The sequence below is a fragment of the Pygocentrus nattereri genome, chromosome 17 (assembly GCF_015220715.1).
Source record: "Pygocentrus nattereri isolate fPygNat1 chromosome 17, fPygNat1.pri, whole genome shotgun sequence".
In the NCBI taxonomy this organism is placed as follows: Eukaryota; Metazoa; Chordata; class Actinopteri; order Characiformes; family Serrasalmidae; genus Pygocentrus; species Pygocentrus nattereri.
In genome coordinates, this window is record NC_051227.1 from 15,257,492 (window position 1) to 15,271,223 (window position 13,732).

Genomic DNA, 13,732 nt, shown 5'->3' on the forward strand with positions numbered 1-13,732 from the left:
TCAAATAATCAGTCAAAACTTACCTATTTAATTCTACCTCTGTTGTCTCCCACAGTAGGAAACAGCCTGATGGACTCTGTCCTTTATATGCTTTTTGATTGCCACATAAATTTTGAAAAAACACTTTAATGGTGTTTTTTTTAAAGGCGTTTTAGTAGGGGTGGGAAATTTAACAATATTATTGTTGTTGTGATGAATGAAAATGCATTTCTGGATAACAAAGAGAGCAAAATTAGTCCTGTTTTAATTAGATTTACTGCAGCACAGTATGTTATTGGTGAAGGCAAATCCCAAGATTCATAGTGTTTTGGCATTTTTTCACAAAGCACTGCTATTTCTCTTCCAACTTATCAGATATTATCATGAAATCATCTTAAAGAATTGCGATATCACGTTTTTGTCATATTGCCTGGCCCTATTTGGTTTGGTTGCATTTTTAAAAACTCTTATTTACTTGACTGTCAGAATAATAAGTTACTCATTGCTAATATGTAATGACACCCCTACTGTCTGGTAGCTCTGTTTATGTTTACTGTGTGAGTGACAGTGTGAAGTAGAGCACTGACATCCACAGCCAGTCTAGTCTTGGGTTAAAATTGGTGTAGAGCTGAAGGGAAATTCCACCATTCCTTTCCCAGATTTCTGCATAATTAAATAATTATGGTTTTGATGTGAAATACTTTGTTCTCGAGAAACTTGGAACTGTTCACAGTGGTGGTGATAGGAACCAGACGTCCACCTCTAAAAGCTCCCTCAAGAGAGTTATTGCAGGTTAATGAAATGAAATGAAATGGTTATGGATGCTGATGCAGTGACAGGTGTTTGTGTTTTTAGGTGTGGTTTAAAAAGAGCTAAAATAGTCCCAGAAGAAAACAACATATTTTTTTCCTAATTTTCAGATTTTACCATCAGCACCATTGCATATAAAGCTCGGAAGACACGTTGGTTCTGGATAGTAAATAAAATATATTTGTGTTTTAGTCATTTTGACTCCTGGTTCCCATCACCACCACTGTAATGAAATGAACTTTCTCTTTTCAAATCAACCATTTCACATCAAACCTTTCTGAATGTTTGTTAACATCTCAACATTTGCATTAATTTTGAAAAAAAAATTTTAAATAGATGGACTTCCACTTGAAGATTTTGTTGGAATGTGATAGGCAGTTTTGTTTCTGTGTAATGTGGATCAGTGGAGGGTTTCCATCTAAACTAAGAGCTTAGCGGGCCTCCTCATCTCTGCATGTTATACACTCTCTCTGTCTCTCTGTCTCTCTTTTTCACTTGCACTTCTTTCTCTCGTCTCCTCTGTTAGCTAGAGCAGTCTGCTTCTGCATGGACAGTATTCCTCTTTAAAACTTTGTTTTTCTTTTTTCCTTTACACCTTCACCCCCCTTCAACTGCACCTCTTTTGACCTTTTACAACCCCCACCTTACCCCCCCATCGCTGTCGCGCCAGTCGCCAGAACCCAAAGGAAGTGAATCCCAGCCGACTCCTGTCACCAACAGAGAGCTCCTGGGGTCGCACCTCACAGCTGATAGGCTGGGGGGCTCTGTCCAGGTACTGGGTGTGTGCGCTGTGCTGCTTGGACTTGGCATCTCTCTCTTTGTATAACTTGCATGCTTTTTCCCCTCTTTCTCTCTATCTCCATCTCTCACTCTCACTAATACAAACACATGAGGGTTGCAACGGTCAGCCAACAAAGTTGCTTAGTGGTCAGCAATGTCAATTTCAAGGGACGTACAGTTAAAATGAACCCTCTACAGTGCTGCACAACATGCCTGACCAAAGTTGGGCCCACAGGGATGTTGATTTGGCTCTTTAGAAAGCAGCTTTCATCCAGTGAAGCAGATATGAATGTTTTGTCACTGAGTGTGTTTGCATGAACTTCGTAATCTGGTGACTGCAGAAAGTCAGATTTCGTCAGTAATCCGAATGTGTTTACATGCTCTTGAGTGATCAGGTAATGGGGAAACTCCAGGTCTACATGAATCAGATTTCTGCTTTACAACCAGCCAATAAACTCACAGAAGACGACGTGATGTAAATGTAATGTAAAACTCAAACTTCATGATGCGTGAAAAACATCGTACCACTTTAGCTGAAAATATGAACATACATCATCGTGAAGATGAATATCTTTATTTTCGTCAAGCATACTGTATATTCGATTTCGGTATTGCTCCAAAAGTGTGTTGCTGCTCGCTTATTTCCGGTATCGGAACCAATGTTTTTCGCACATGCGCCGACTGAGAAATCCGAAAGAAATCAGAGTAAGAGTTCACATGCACTGAGAAATCTGATTACTGAGCTAAAATCCAGCCTCTTTATCAGATTTCTCAATCAGATTTTTAAGACCTTACTCTGATCTAGGAAATCAGAGTCTACTGTTTACATGACCCTTTGAATAATCAGATTATGATCAGAGTATTGACTGCATGTAAACGCTTTTACTGGTGATAATTTTAGAGCACTTAGGGTTCCCAGGAGTTCTTAGTGTTTTTTGGTTTCTAAAAGGCTCTTACTTTACTCCCCCTCCCGTTACTTCTCTTTAAATGACTTATTTACTACATGTGACCATTAGTGAGGTACTTGACAGGTTTTATTAAAAATATTCATGAATCTGTAGAACTGTAATATTACCAGTATTCATTTCATGGTGCTCATGGTCATGTTGGACGGTTGTTGAGATGAGTGACAGACGAAATAACAGTCCAGTTCATTGGTAATTGAATTATAGTTGATATAATCAATTATAGTGATAATTGTTGGTTGCAGCCCTGAAATACTCACTATACAGTCTCTCTCCCTCTGTATCAGCCTCACACACATGCACTCACTCACTCTCTTCTTCCTCTCCAAGTTTGCTGTTTATTTTTCCTACTGTGTGCAGTCTTTCCTCTCTGCTCCTCTCTACCTCACATGCTGCATGTTTTCCAACGCCAGGCCAGCATGAAGCTCTGCCTCCTGTAGGGAGCTGATGACTTCATTCTAAATCCAACTAGTTTACTTAAGAACAAAAATAATAAATTAAAATTTTAGCTTTGTGTGCTCAGAGTTGAACGTATTTTTCCACAAGGTTTGACTTTATGATTATTTATGCAACCAGAAATGTGAATTATGCATAGAGGTTTTCACTAATGACTCTGATTAATGAAGTAAGATGTCATGATATTTTTGCAGCATGTTAAAATCTCCAGGATACCCAAGCATGTTCTGCCATAACACCACATTGGCTCCTCTGCTGGTTTTCAGGTAATGAGTTCGACCAACGGTGAGGTGAACACAGATGACCCCACAGCGGGACACTCAAATGCCCCCATTACTGCCCCTGCTGAGGTGGAGGTCGCCGATGATACGAAGTAAGTCAAGTTCACCAACCTTTATTGCACTTTGCACCCTGTAGACACCAGAATAAAACTGCTGCACCGTTTAAGGTGGAATGGAAAAATTCCCATCCTTCTTTTTGCTAAATTACCTACTATTTTTGTTTATTTTTCAGTTAAAAAAAAAAGGTACATGACTTCAACCACATACGATGTGGCTTTACTTACAAATCACAAGTTAAAATACATATAGACCCCGTTTACACCTGGACACTTCATGTGACTAGTATAGGACCTCAATATCACATTTAATTAAGAATTAAAATATAAGTCATGTTGAAGAGCGCAGCTGCTTTTCTAGCTCTGAATCATACAAATGTGAACTTATCCAGCCAGTAATTGCAGTTCGTTCAAGCTTAGGCTACTGCAGGTAAAAGTGGCTCAAATTCTGTCTTCATATGTGACTCAGATTTGTTTCTGTGTGACTGTGAACAGCAACAAAAACCTCAGTCTTTTTTTTGAGCCACTTTTGTGTGCGGTACTCAAATCTGTTACACATGCGGTATGCAGCAATGTGAACTCTGTCTGAACAGCCAGATTGGAATTTGTGCAGCTTTTACGTCATTTCAACTCTGTCTTTATCATAATTTTATACACGATAACAGACCCTCTTTATGGCAACATCATCAATGGGTCACTTTTACCTGTAGTTTTAGGCCCAGTCCCATTTCACCCTTTCCCCTACCACTTAGCCTGTACACCTCTGTTTTGCGTGTTCACGTCTAGGGGTAGGGTGTCCCGATTCTTGTTGAGGTAGAGAGGTTGCCCAAACGGGGGGTTTTCAGAGGCTCACTCCAAAAAGAGTTTTATGAGGGGGAAAAAAAGAAAAACAGGTAAGATGGCTAGCTAGCTAAATAGAGAATATCTGACTTCAGCTTCATATCACTAAAGAATTAGGGGTGGGTGGTAATAAATAATTGCCCCCTCTTTGAAGGCGTATAATGTTGTAAATGTAACTAAGGCCCAGCAGTGAGGAGCTGAAGTTCACCCTCCTCTGCAGCCATATTGGATAACACCTCACATCCTCTGTATGCCACGGGGTTTGTCAAAAGTCACAGGACACCGTTTTAGTTTATTTATTATGCTGTCATAAGCCTCCACGATGCGGTACTGAAGGTGGTGTTCGTTGCGAATTTTCTCAGCATACACGATTTGTTTGAGATGACCCCAGAGAAGTTGATAATAAAATAAAAAATAAAATAAAACAGAGTCCTGTGACTTTTGACTCACCCTGTACACTGGATAAAAAGAGAAGCACGTTCAGTACAGACTTTTACAGCTGCGCTGCGTTAAAGAGCCGTGTGAGATCTTTCTTACCCATTCCTATACAGCTGTACAACGACACTCCTTACTGCAGAGACGGTACTGATCTCCTGCTGTCTGAACTGAGCTGAACCTCATCACTGTATCTCCTCTCTGATTAATACACACTGTGCAATACATCATAACTATTACTGTAATGACACTGTCTGTGCATTTTACACTGTAAACACTGCTGCAACTCAGTTAGTTGTCTATAATCACTGTGCTTTTAGTTGACCTCATACCACTAAGTGCCTGCTGTCATGTACTTATACTTTTATTTGTATTTTTCTTTAACTTATGTCGGTTTATTTTAATTTTTTATTTTCTGCATAGTATCTGTAAGTTCGAGTGTGTGTGTGTGTGTGTGTGTGTATGTATGTATGTATGTATGTATGTGTGTGTGTATATATATATATATATATATATATATATATATATATATATATATATATATATATATATATATATATATATATATATATAGCTACTGAAACACTGCAATTTCCCTTTGGGATCAGTAAAGTATCTATCTAGACTAGCAGTGTCGCCTACAGAGCAGCGCTAGTGGCTGTTAATAAAGTAGCGCTCTTTATTTGAGGGTCCCATTTCATACAGGAAGATTTCAACCACTACCCACTGTATCTCAGTTCAAAGGGGCAACTAGACACTCAAAAACAAGGGTTAGGGGTAAAAATAAGAAATGGGACTGGGCCTAATGTGATTCATACACACTTGAGTAAAATATTATAATTGTGTAAAAATCTGGATTTCTAGACTGTTTAGGTCAGACAGAGTTAGTACCGTGTCGGTTCTCGGTATGTATGTTCGGTACTGGAAGGGAAGAAGTGGTGTCAGTACATCGCTAGTTTCAGGGAAGGAACAGATGGTGGAGAAAGTGCTTCATCTCTCAAATTCTCTGTCTGTTTTCAGGTGCTGTTGCTTCTTCAAGAGGAGGAAGAGGAAAGCGCTCCAGCGACACAAGTGAGGACAGCCAGAGAGACAGTGACGTGTTCACGGACACTGACGTGATCCGAAACGGAAACGAAAAACAAACTAAAGAAAGTAAAAGTCAAAGAAAAGAGGACTGGAGCGAGTGCAGCACTTTCTTTGTGTGTGTGCTCTCTGAAGAATCTGAACTGCAGAACACACACACACACGCACACTGCCTCCGCTGCAGCATCAGAGAGGAGACCACCGCCTCCACCCACCCCACCCCACCCCACCCGCCTCTGAACTCCCATCGACAAGGAACAGTTTAGAGGAAGTGTGTTTGTATAACGTGTCGGTCACAGGAGATCAGAAAGTGCTAACGTGTTTTGTGACCTGAATGGAGATGAACACCTGTATTTTAGATCACCATGAAAGGAAAAAACATTTATTGAACTAAAAAGAAGTTTAAACACAGACACACACAGAAATTGTGGCTGAGTGAGAGATGTACTCCACTGTGTTTGATTTTTATGGGATCAAAGTGAGAAAACACAAGGAAAAGACTGCTGACTGTGACGCGCCGAGTCGGGAATCGATAAAAACAGGAAGAAAAACGTTGTGAACACCAGAATCGCTCGGCGTATGTAAATTGGCTGTCCTTTTTTTCCCCTTTTTTGGTAATTTAAGATTTTTTTTTTTTTTAAGCTCAGCCTGCTCTGAGTCAGTTTTATTCATGTTGTAGTGTGAATTCTTTTCTTTTTTTTAATTGCTCCTTCCCCCCCTCCCCCTCTGTCTGTGGATGTTGTATCACAGTGGCTGGTCTCAGGTACTGTGGAAGACGGAGAGAAAGACATGGCATCTCTCTTCTTTTGAATTGCACTTTTAAGGGGGGAAGAAAACATTCATATTTCTGCAGTTAAAGGGGAACTCCACCGATTTTTCACAATGTCTGCATAATTCAGTAGCTGTAAACAGAGGGGTCTGGTGTGAAATGGTTCAGATGTCTTTACAGTGGTGATGATAGGAACCAGGGGTCGCCATGACTACAACACAAATATAGACATTTTATTTACCATCCAGAACGAGCAGAGAACCTACACGAGTCTTCTGAGTGTCTATATGAAATGCTGATAATGATGAGAGAGTGCTAAAGTTTTATTTAGGTACTATTTTGCATTAGAATGCTCTGCATGCACTTGGATTGGGATTAGAAATACATATTTAATGCCTAAAACGTCTCAAAAACAGCGTCTCAGACATCAGACAATGAATTCATAACCATTTCATGTAGGAACTTTCTGTGAGGAGCTTTTAGAGGGGACGTCTGGTTCCTATCACCACCACTGTAAACAGTTCTGACTCAGAGTTTCTCTAGAGCAGAGAGTTTCACACCAAGCCGCTCTGAACAAACGATTAAATTGTGTACAGAAAAATCAGAAATTCCCCTTTAATGAACGGAAAATAAATAAGTAAAAGCAGATGTGGGATCATTTCTCCAAAGGAACAAAGTGATGCTCTCTGGGTTTGGAGGAGTTAAGAGGTGGACAACGTGGCTTTGTGCCCTTTTTTCTTTTTTTCCACAATATATTTTTCACAATAGTTTAAGTTACCTGGGAAACATAGTTTGTGCCTTTCCAAGTAAAACCATTTAACACTAATGTCCCTCTCTGAGATTTTTACCCAGTTCAGGTGTCCTTGGCCCTCCCTCTCTCTCTCTCTCTCTCTCTCTCTCTCTCTCTCTCTCTCTCTCTCTCTCTCTCTCTCTCTCTCTCTCTCTCTCTCTCTCTCTCTCTCTCTCTCTCTCTCTCTCTCTCTCTCTCTCTCTTTCTCTTTCTCTCTCTCTCTCTCTCTCTCTCTCTTTTTCTCTCTCTCTCTCTCTCTCTCTCTCTCTCTTTTTCTCTCTCTCTCTCTCTCTCTCTATCTCTACCTCTCTCTCTCTCTATCTCTACCTCTTTTTCTCTCTCTCTGCCTCTCTCTCCCCGTTCGGTCTCCACTGTGCGGTCCAGGGCCATTAAATGGAGTCAGTCGGCATTGACTTTCTTTCACTGTTGTAAATTGCATCATAGTTAGCTTCACAGGAAATGAATATATGGTTTATAAACATTTAACAGAGGTTGCCTATCAGAGTGAGGATGTATGATGATTTACATACCTATTAAATGTTGTTTTTTTTTCTTCTACACATCATTGAGATTTTTTTTATTACATGTACGCTGTAATAAAATGTGGCTGCTTTCAAATTTGACCTTTAAAATAATAAGTTTAATAACAGTGTAATAGATTATTGTTCTGCTAACTTACTATTTGAAATCAAATTTTAAGGCAGCCTGATTACTTTTGAGGGAAAGCCCACTCATTTTCAGGATGTCTACATAGTTCGGTGTGTGAGATGTAAACCGAGTCATTCAGAGCAGTTTGGTGTGAAATGGTTCAGATGTCTTTACAGTGGTGCTGATGGGAACCAGGGGTCACCATGACTACAACACAGATATAGACATTTACTATCCAGAACCACCAGAGAACCTACACATGTCGTCTGAGTGTTTATATGGAATGTTGATGATGGTGAAATAGTGGAAAATCTAGAAAAATCAGGTTTCTTTGGGGACTATTTTGCCACACAGCATCCTGCATGTCTCCCTCCACCATGAATTTAGTTTAAGTTCTCTAAACTATCATAAAACAGCGTCTCAGTCCTCAGGCAGTGAATTCAGAACCATTTCATGTAGGAACTTTTTGTGAGGAGCTTTTAGAGGTGGACGTCTGGTTCCTATCACCACCACTGTGTACAGTTCTCAGTAAGTTTCTCTAGAACGGAGCGTTTCACACCAAACCGCTCTGAACGACTTCTTGAAGTGTTAAAAAAAATCTGTTGAATTCCCCTTAAAATGGCAACAGGTCTTTGTTCAGTGCAGATGCTGAATTGTGATTAAACTTTATGGAATTTCAAGGTTAAATAAAGCAGATATATATTTATCTTCCCAAATTACATTCTGAATATTTAGAAAATACATCATATTCTACATCACATAAATATCCATAAGAATCCCAACATGCCAACAGTTTCAGCGGTCAGTTTCTCCTCAGCGGGACACCTGATGCTGCAAATGAAGGTGATTCCAAAAGGAATTCCTGCATAATTAACTGGATAAGACGTAATCTGAGGCGTTCAGGGTGGTTTGGTGTGAAACGCTGTGCTCTAGAGAAACTTACTGAGTCAGAACTGTTCACAGTGGTGGTGATAGGAACCAGACGTCCACCTTTTAAAAGGTCCCTCACAGAGAGTCATTACATGGTTATGATCACACAGACATTGTTTAATGATGGCTGTGAGGAGGTTTTAGGACTAATACCCATGTTTTGATCCATCCATGGTGGACAATTCTCAGTGAAAAACCCTTATTTAATCACTATTTCACCAACATTTCATTTAAAACCTCAGAAGATACTGTAGGTTCACAAAACTGGAGTTTTCTGAGTTTGTAAGTTTCTCAGTATGAACTCTTCAGCACACTATTTACATGATTGTATGTTTTAACTTAAAGTACCCTGGTTTTCTTAAATTGGAGCTGATTTAACATTTACTAGTGATCCAACCGAACAGCAGTGTTTAACATTTAAGTTACTTACTTGGAGTCAAGTCATTTTACAGTGTAGAAAATGGTGACATTCCTATTTAAAGTCAAAGCCAGTCAGAAATTAGAACATATTGTTATCGTCAGAAGGAAAACCTCGTATCTCCAAAATAGTAGCTTTACAGGAGAAGGAAAAAAAACCTACTTTATTTTTAATGTAAGTCATTGGAACCAGAATTTTCTCCATTCATCACGAGATCTATAAACAATGTAAAGGACAACAGACAATTTTAAATCATGTCAAAAACTGAAAACCGTGAACAATTTAGATACAGGGTTTTGTTCCATCAACAGAGATATTGTTCTGTCGTCACATTGCAGGTGTTTCGAAACAAGCCAACCAACACAGAGTCAGACTGATGGTCAGTTTGTGGAGCATTATGCATTATTTGTTGAAACTGGGAGGGAAAACATGCTGAGATATTATTGGTCAGTAGATTTTATTTCCGAAGGCCGGAACCAACCTACCGGTAACACAAACAAATGCCAGGCGCTGTTTAGAATCAGACCACAGAGAAACGGAGGTACAGTAATTCTGACTTTTACATTAAATGACACGATGGATTGTGTTTAATGGGACCGAGAACTAGCAAGATAAACAAGGTCCGTTTTTATATCAAGGTTGACTTTAGAACATTGTGATGCTTGAAACACTGCCCTCTACAGGTCTTAATATTAAAACACCCCCTATCATTTGTTTCCAGCGTGAAAACTAGAGCGTTAATACGATGGCGTGTAGGGCCACTGTTAATAAATATAGAAAGAGTGGAATCAACATTAAAGTGGCTTTAATACCAGGAAAGGTCTCAATATTATAGCCAGGCCTTTGCAAAGGGACACGGCACCTCCTCGTGTTAAATGAGGGGTGTTGAGTTGGTGGAGCTGCACTTTCATATCGATTCACCCATAAAGAAACACTCAGCCTCCCCGTCTCTCCTGCACATCAGCACCAGTCTGTTATTAGTGTAAGAACCGGCTGAAACGGCTGAGCAGGAAACTGTTTATCTAGAATAAAGAGCCAGACGGACTCGGAGGAAACCGTCTGTCTGTGTTGTTGAAGTAGAATCTCAGGCAGGGTCGTCTACACGGCTATTGGGGGCTTCATCTCCCCCCATTCAAAGAGGGCATGAAGTTTCACAGACAGTGAGAATGAAGATCAAAATGATCCACAGAGAGACGGGAATGAGTGGAGCTCCAGCGCCCGGACAGCAACTGAGACCCCAACACGTTATGGCAGCCCCCCTACAGTTAGCCCCCCTACAGTTAGCCCACTTTATCCTCTGAATATTTATTCTCAAAATATTATGTATATTACCAAAATATTAAATTTTTTCTCTAAATATTAAGATTTTTTTAAATATTATGACTTTTTTTTAAATATTGTGACTTTTTTCTGATAATATCACAGCTTTTTTCTCGGAAGTCTACCAGTTTTAGTTTTATTAACAGTGGCCCTGAAATGAAATAAATGAGTGAAATGACTTGTTTTACTCTCTGTTTCCACCAAGCCGCCCCAGCACACCTGCTGCACTTAGTGAAGGGGATTGTGGGTGATTACACCGTGTGATCATTCAATCATTAATGTTTTTCTCAGTACCGAGCAGCAATTCATGAACCGCTCATTCATCTTCACATGATGTGCAGCTCAGCTCAGCACTGTGGGCCATGTTCTGAGCTCTCAGAGTGACTCAGCATTCTCGACCATAAACCTCTGATGCTCTTCATGGTCGTTCTCCATCTGCAGTGGGAATCCAGGTGGATACATTTTCAAATAAAACCGTTTCTTTCCAATACTAAATGATCTTAATGTGTCCATTAACATCTGTTTTCATGCATGCAGACAGGAGCTCAATTCAAACCGATTCTACAGTCACTGGTGTATGAATGTGGCGTAACTCCAGTGACATCCTGGTTAAAACTGAGGATACTGTAAACTGGCTGACTGGTTGGCTGGTCAGGTTATCTTGTGCAACTGTTTAAAATCAGCAATAAAAATGATATTTATAGCATTATTTTGACAAAATATTAATTACCCAGCCGATAAAGCACAAAACACCAGTGACACCAGTGACACAGACGTTATGAGCTAATTATTAATAAATTAATGAAATATTTTGAGCAAGCGTGACACCACCTCAGGCTTCGAGGTGCTTCCTCTGTGATGAGCCTTGACCCAAAGAGGCAGTTTAATAGAGCTGAACATACTGTGTTACAATGTAATATAAGAGTCCTGATGACATGATTTTTTAAAAATGAAATACAGATTTTGTAGTTTAACGTTAATGATATAAAATGTCAACATGAATCTGTTTCATACAATTTTCCAAGTTAAACCTCTTAAAAACATTGTTTTATATAAAAAAAATGCTTTTTAAATGTTGAAAACCGGTTTTGTGAAGAGCAACAATGAAACAGGAAAAACAGAAAAATCAGAGAATCATGAGGGAAATTGTTATTTAATCTAATGTTAATGTACACATTGACTTTTGGAGCTATGCTATATTTCCAAAAGTATTCAGTCACCCATCCAAATCATTGAATTCAGGTGTTCCAATCACTTCCATGGCCACAGGTGTATAAAACCAAGCCCCTAGGCCTGCAGACTGCTTCTACAGACATTAGTGAAAGAATGGGTCGCTCTCAGGAGCTCAGTGAACTCCAGTGTGGTACCGTGATCGGACGCCACTTGTGGAACAAGTCCAGTCGCGAAATTTCCTCACTACTAAATATTCCTCAGTCGACTGTCGGTGGGATTATAACAAAGTGGAAGTGATTGGGAACGACAGCAACTCAGCCACGAAGCGATCGGCTGCGTAAAATGACTGTGCATAAGTCATAGCTTTGAGAATATACACTATATTTCACTATAAATATGAACTTGAGTGACATCCCATTCTTAATCCATAGGGTTTAACATGTTGTCTGCCCACCCTTTGCAGCTGTAACAGCTTCAACTGCTCTGGGAAGGCTTTCCACAAGGATTAGGAATGTGTTTATGGGAGTTTTTGACCGTTCTTCCAGAAGCACATTTGTGAGGTCAAACACTGATGTTGGACAAGAAGGCCTGGCTCACAGTCTCCACTCTAATTCATCCCAAAGGTGCTCTATCGGGTTGAGGTCAGGACGGTCAAGTTCCTCCACACCAAACTGGCTCATCCATGTCTTTATGGACCTGCTTTGTGCACTGGTGAGCAGACCTGTTGGAACAGGAAGGGGCCGTCCCCAAACTGTTCCCACAAAGTTGGGAGCATGAAATTGTCCAGAATCTCTTGGTGCTGAAGCATTAAGAGTTCCTTTCACTGGAACTAAGGGGCCGAGCCCAACTCCTGAAAAACAACCCCACACCATAATCCCCCCTCCACCAAGCTTTACACTTGGCACAATGCAGTCAGACAAGTACCGTCTCCTGGCAACCACCAAACCCAGACTTGTCCATCGGATTTCCACCGCTTTACACCACTGCATTCAACGATTTGCATTGCGCTTGGTGATGTAAGGCTCGGATGCAGCTGCTCGGCCATGGAAACCCATTCCATGAAGCTCTCTATGCTGTTCTTGAGCTGATCTGAAGGCCACATGAAGTTTGGAGGTCTGTAGTGATTGACTCTGCAGAAAGTTGGTGACCTCTGCTCACTATGCCCCTCAGCATCCGCTGACCCCACTCTGTCACTTTACGTGGTCGACCACTTCGTGGCTGAGTTGCTGTCGTTACCAATCACTTCCACTTTGTTATAATACCACTGACAGTCGACTGTGAAATATTTAGTAGTGAGGAAATTTCACGACTGGACTTGTTCCACAGGCGGCGTCCGATCACGGTACCATGCTGGAATTCACTGAGCTCCTGAGAGCGACCCATTCTTTCACTAATGTCTGTAGAAGCAGTCTGCAGGCCTAGGGGCTTGGTTTTATACTCCTGTGGCCATGGAAGTGATTGGAATACCTGAATTCAATTATTTGGATTGGTGAGTGAATACTTTTGGAAATACAGTGTAAGCCAGAATTATGACACAGGATCTCATTATGAGATAGAAAGTCATAAATATGAGATAAGATCTCATTATGACAAAATAAGTAAATTGACATAATTGACAGTGTTCATCACCTTTCAGTCATAGATATGAGTTATTAACTCATTATTATGAGAAACTAAGTCATAATTATGAGATGGGCTCTCATTGTGACAACATAAGTCATAATTATGCGACAGGAAGTCATAACTCGTTATTCCGAGATGCTATGTCATAATAATGGGGAACTTTCTCGTTATTATAACTTAATAAAAAGCTAATAACCTGCAAGGCTGTTGTAAACCAGCCGTATTGCATCAGAAACTCAAACTCAGACCAGCCCCGCCTACCTGCGCTGGGATTGGCTCCGATTGGCGTTCTCGAATGGCGTAGTTTCTCTGAGTGTGAGCGACTAGCCAATCGCAGTGCAGCAACTGCGCCACGACTAGCCAATCCCAGGCACGG

At 40.4% G+C, this 13,732-nt stretch overlaps 1 protein-coding gene across 4 annotated transcripts in view; it reads left to right on the forward strand.

Annotated features, from left to right (window-relative positions):
• Positions 1-7,407, forward strand: part of csnk1g2a (casein kinase 1, gamma 2a) — a 43,128-nt gene extending 35,721 nt beyond the window's left edge. For 2 of the 4 annotated variants that reach the window (XM_017706378.2, XM_017706377.2), the window contains exons 10-12: positions 1,460-1,561; positions 3,257-3,363; positions 5,623-7,407. In XM_017706378.2, coding sequence (XP_017561867.1) covers positions 1,460-1,561; positions 3,257-3,363; positions 5,623-5,677 — 264 coding nt within the window. In that variant the 3' untranslated portion in view covers positions 5,678-7,407. The remainder of the gene's footprint in view (positions 1-1,459; positions 1,562-3,256; positions 3,364-5,622) is intronic. The other 2 variants (XM_017706380.2, XM_017706379.2) reach the window with 1 other exon arrangement.
• Positions 7,408-13,732: the final 6,325 nt, after the last annotated feature.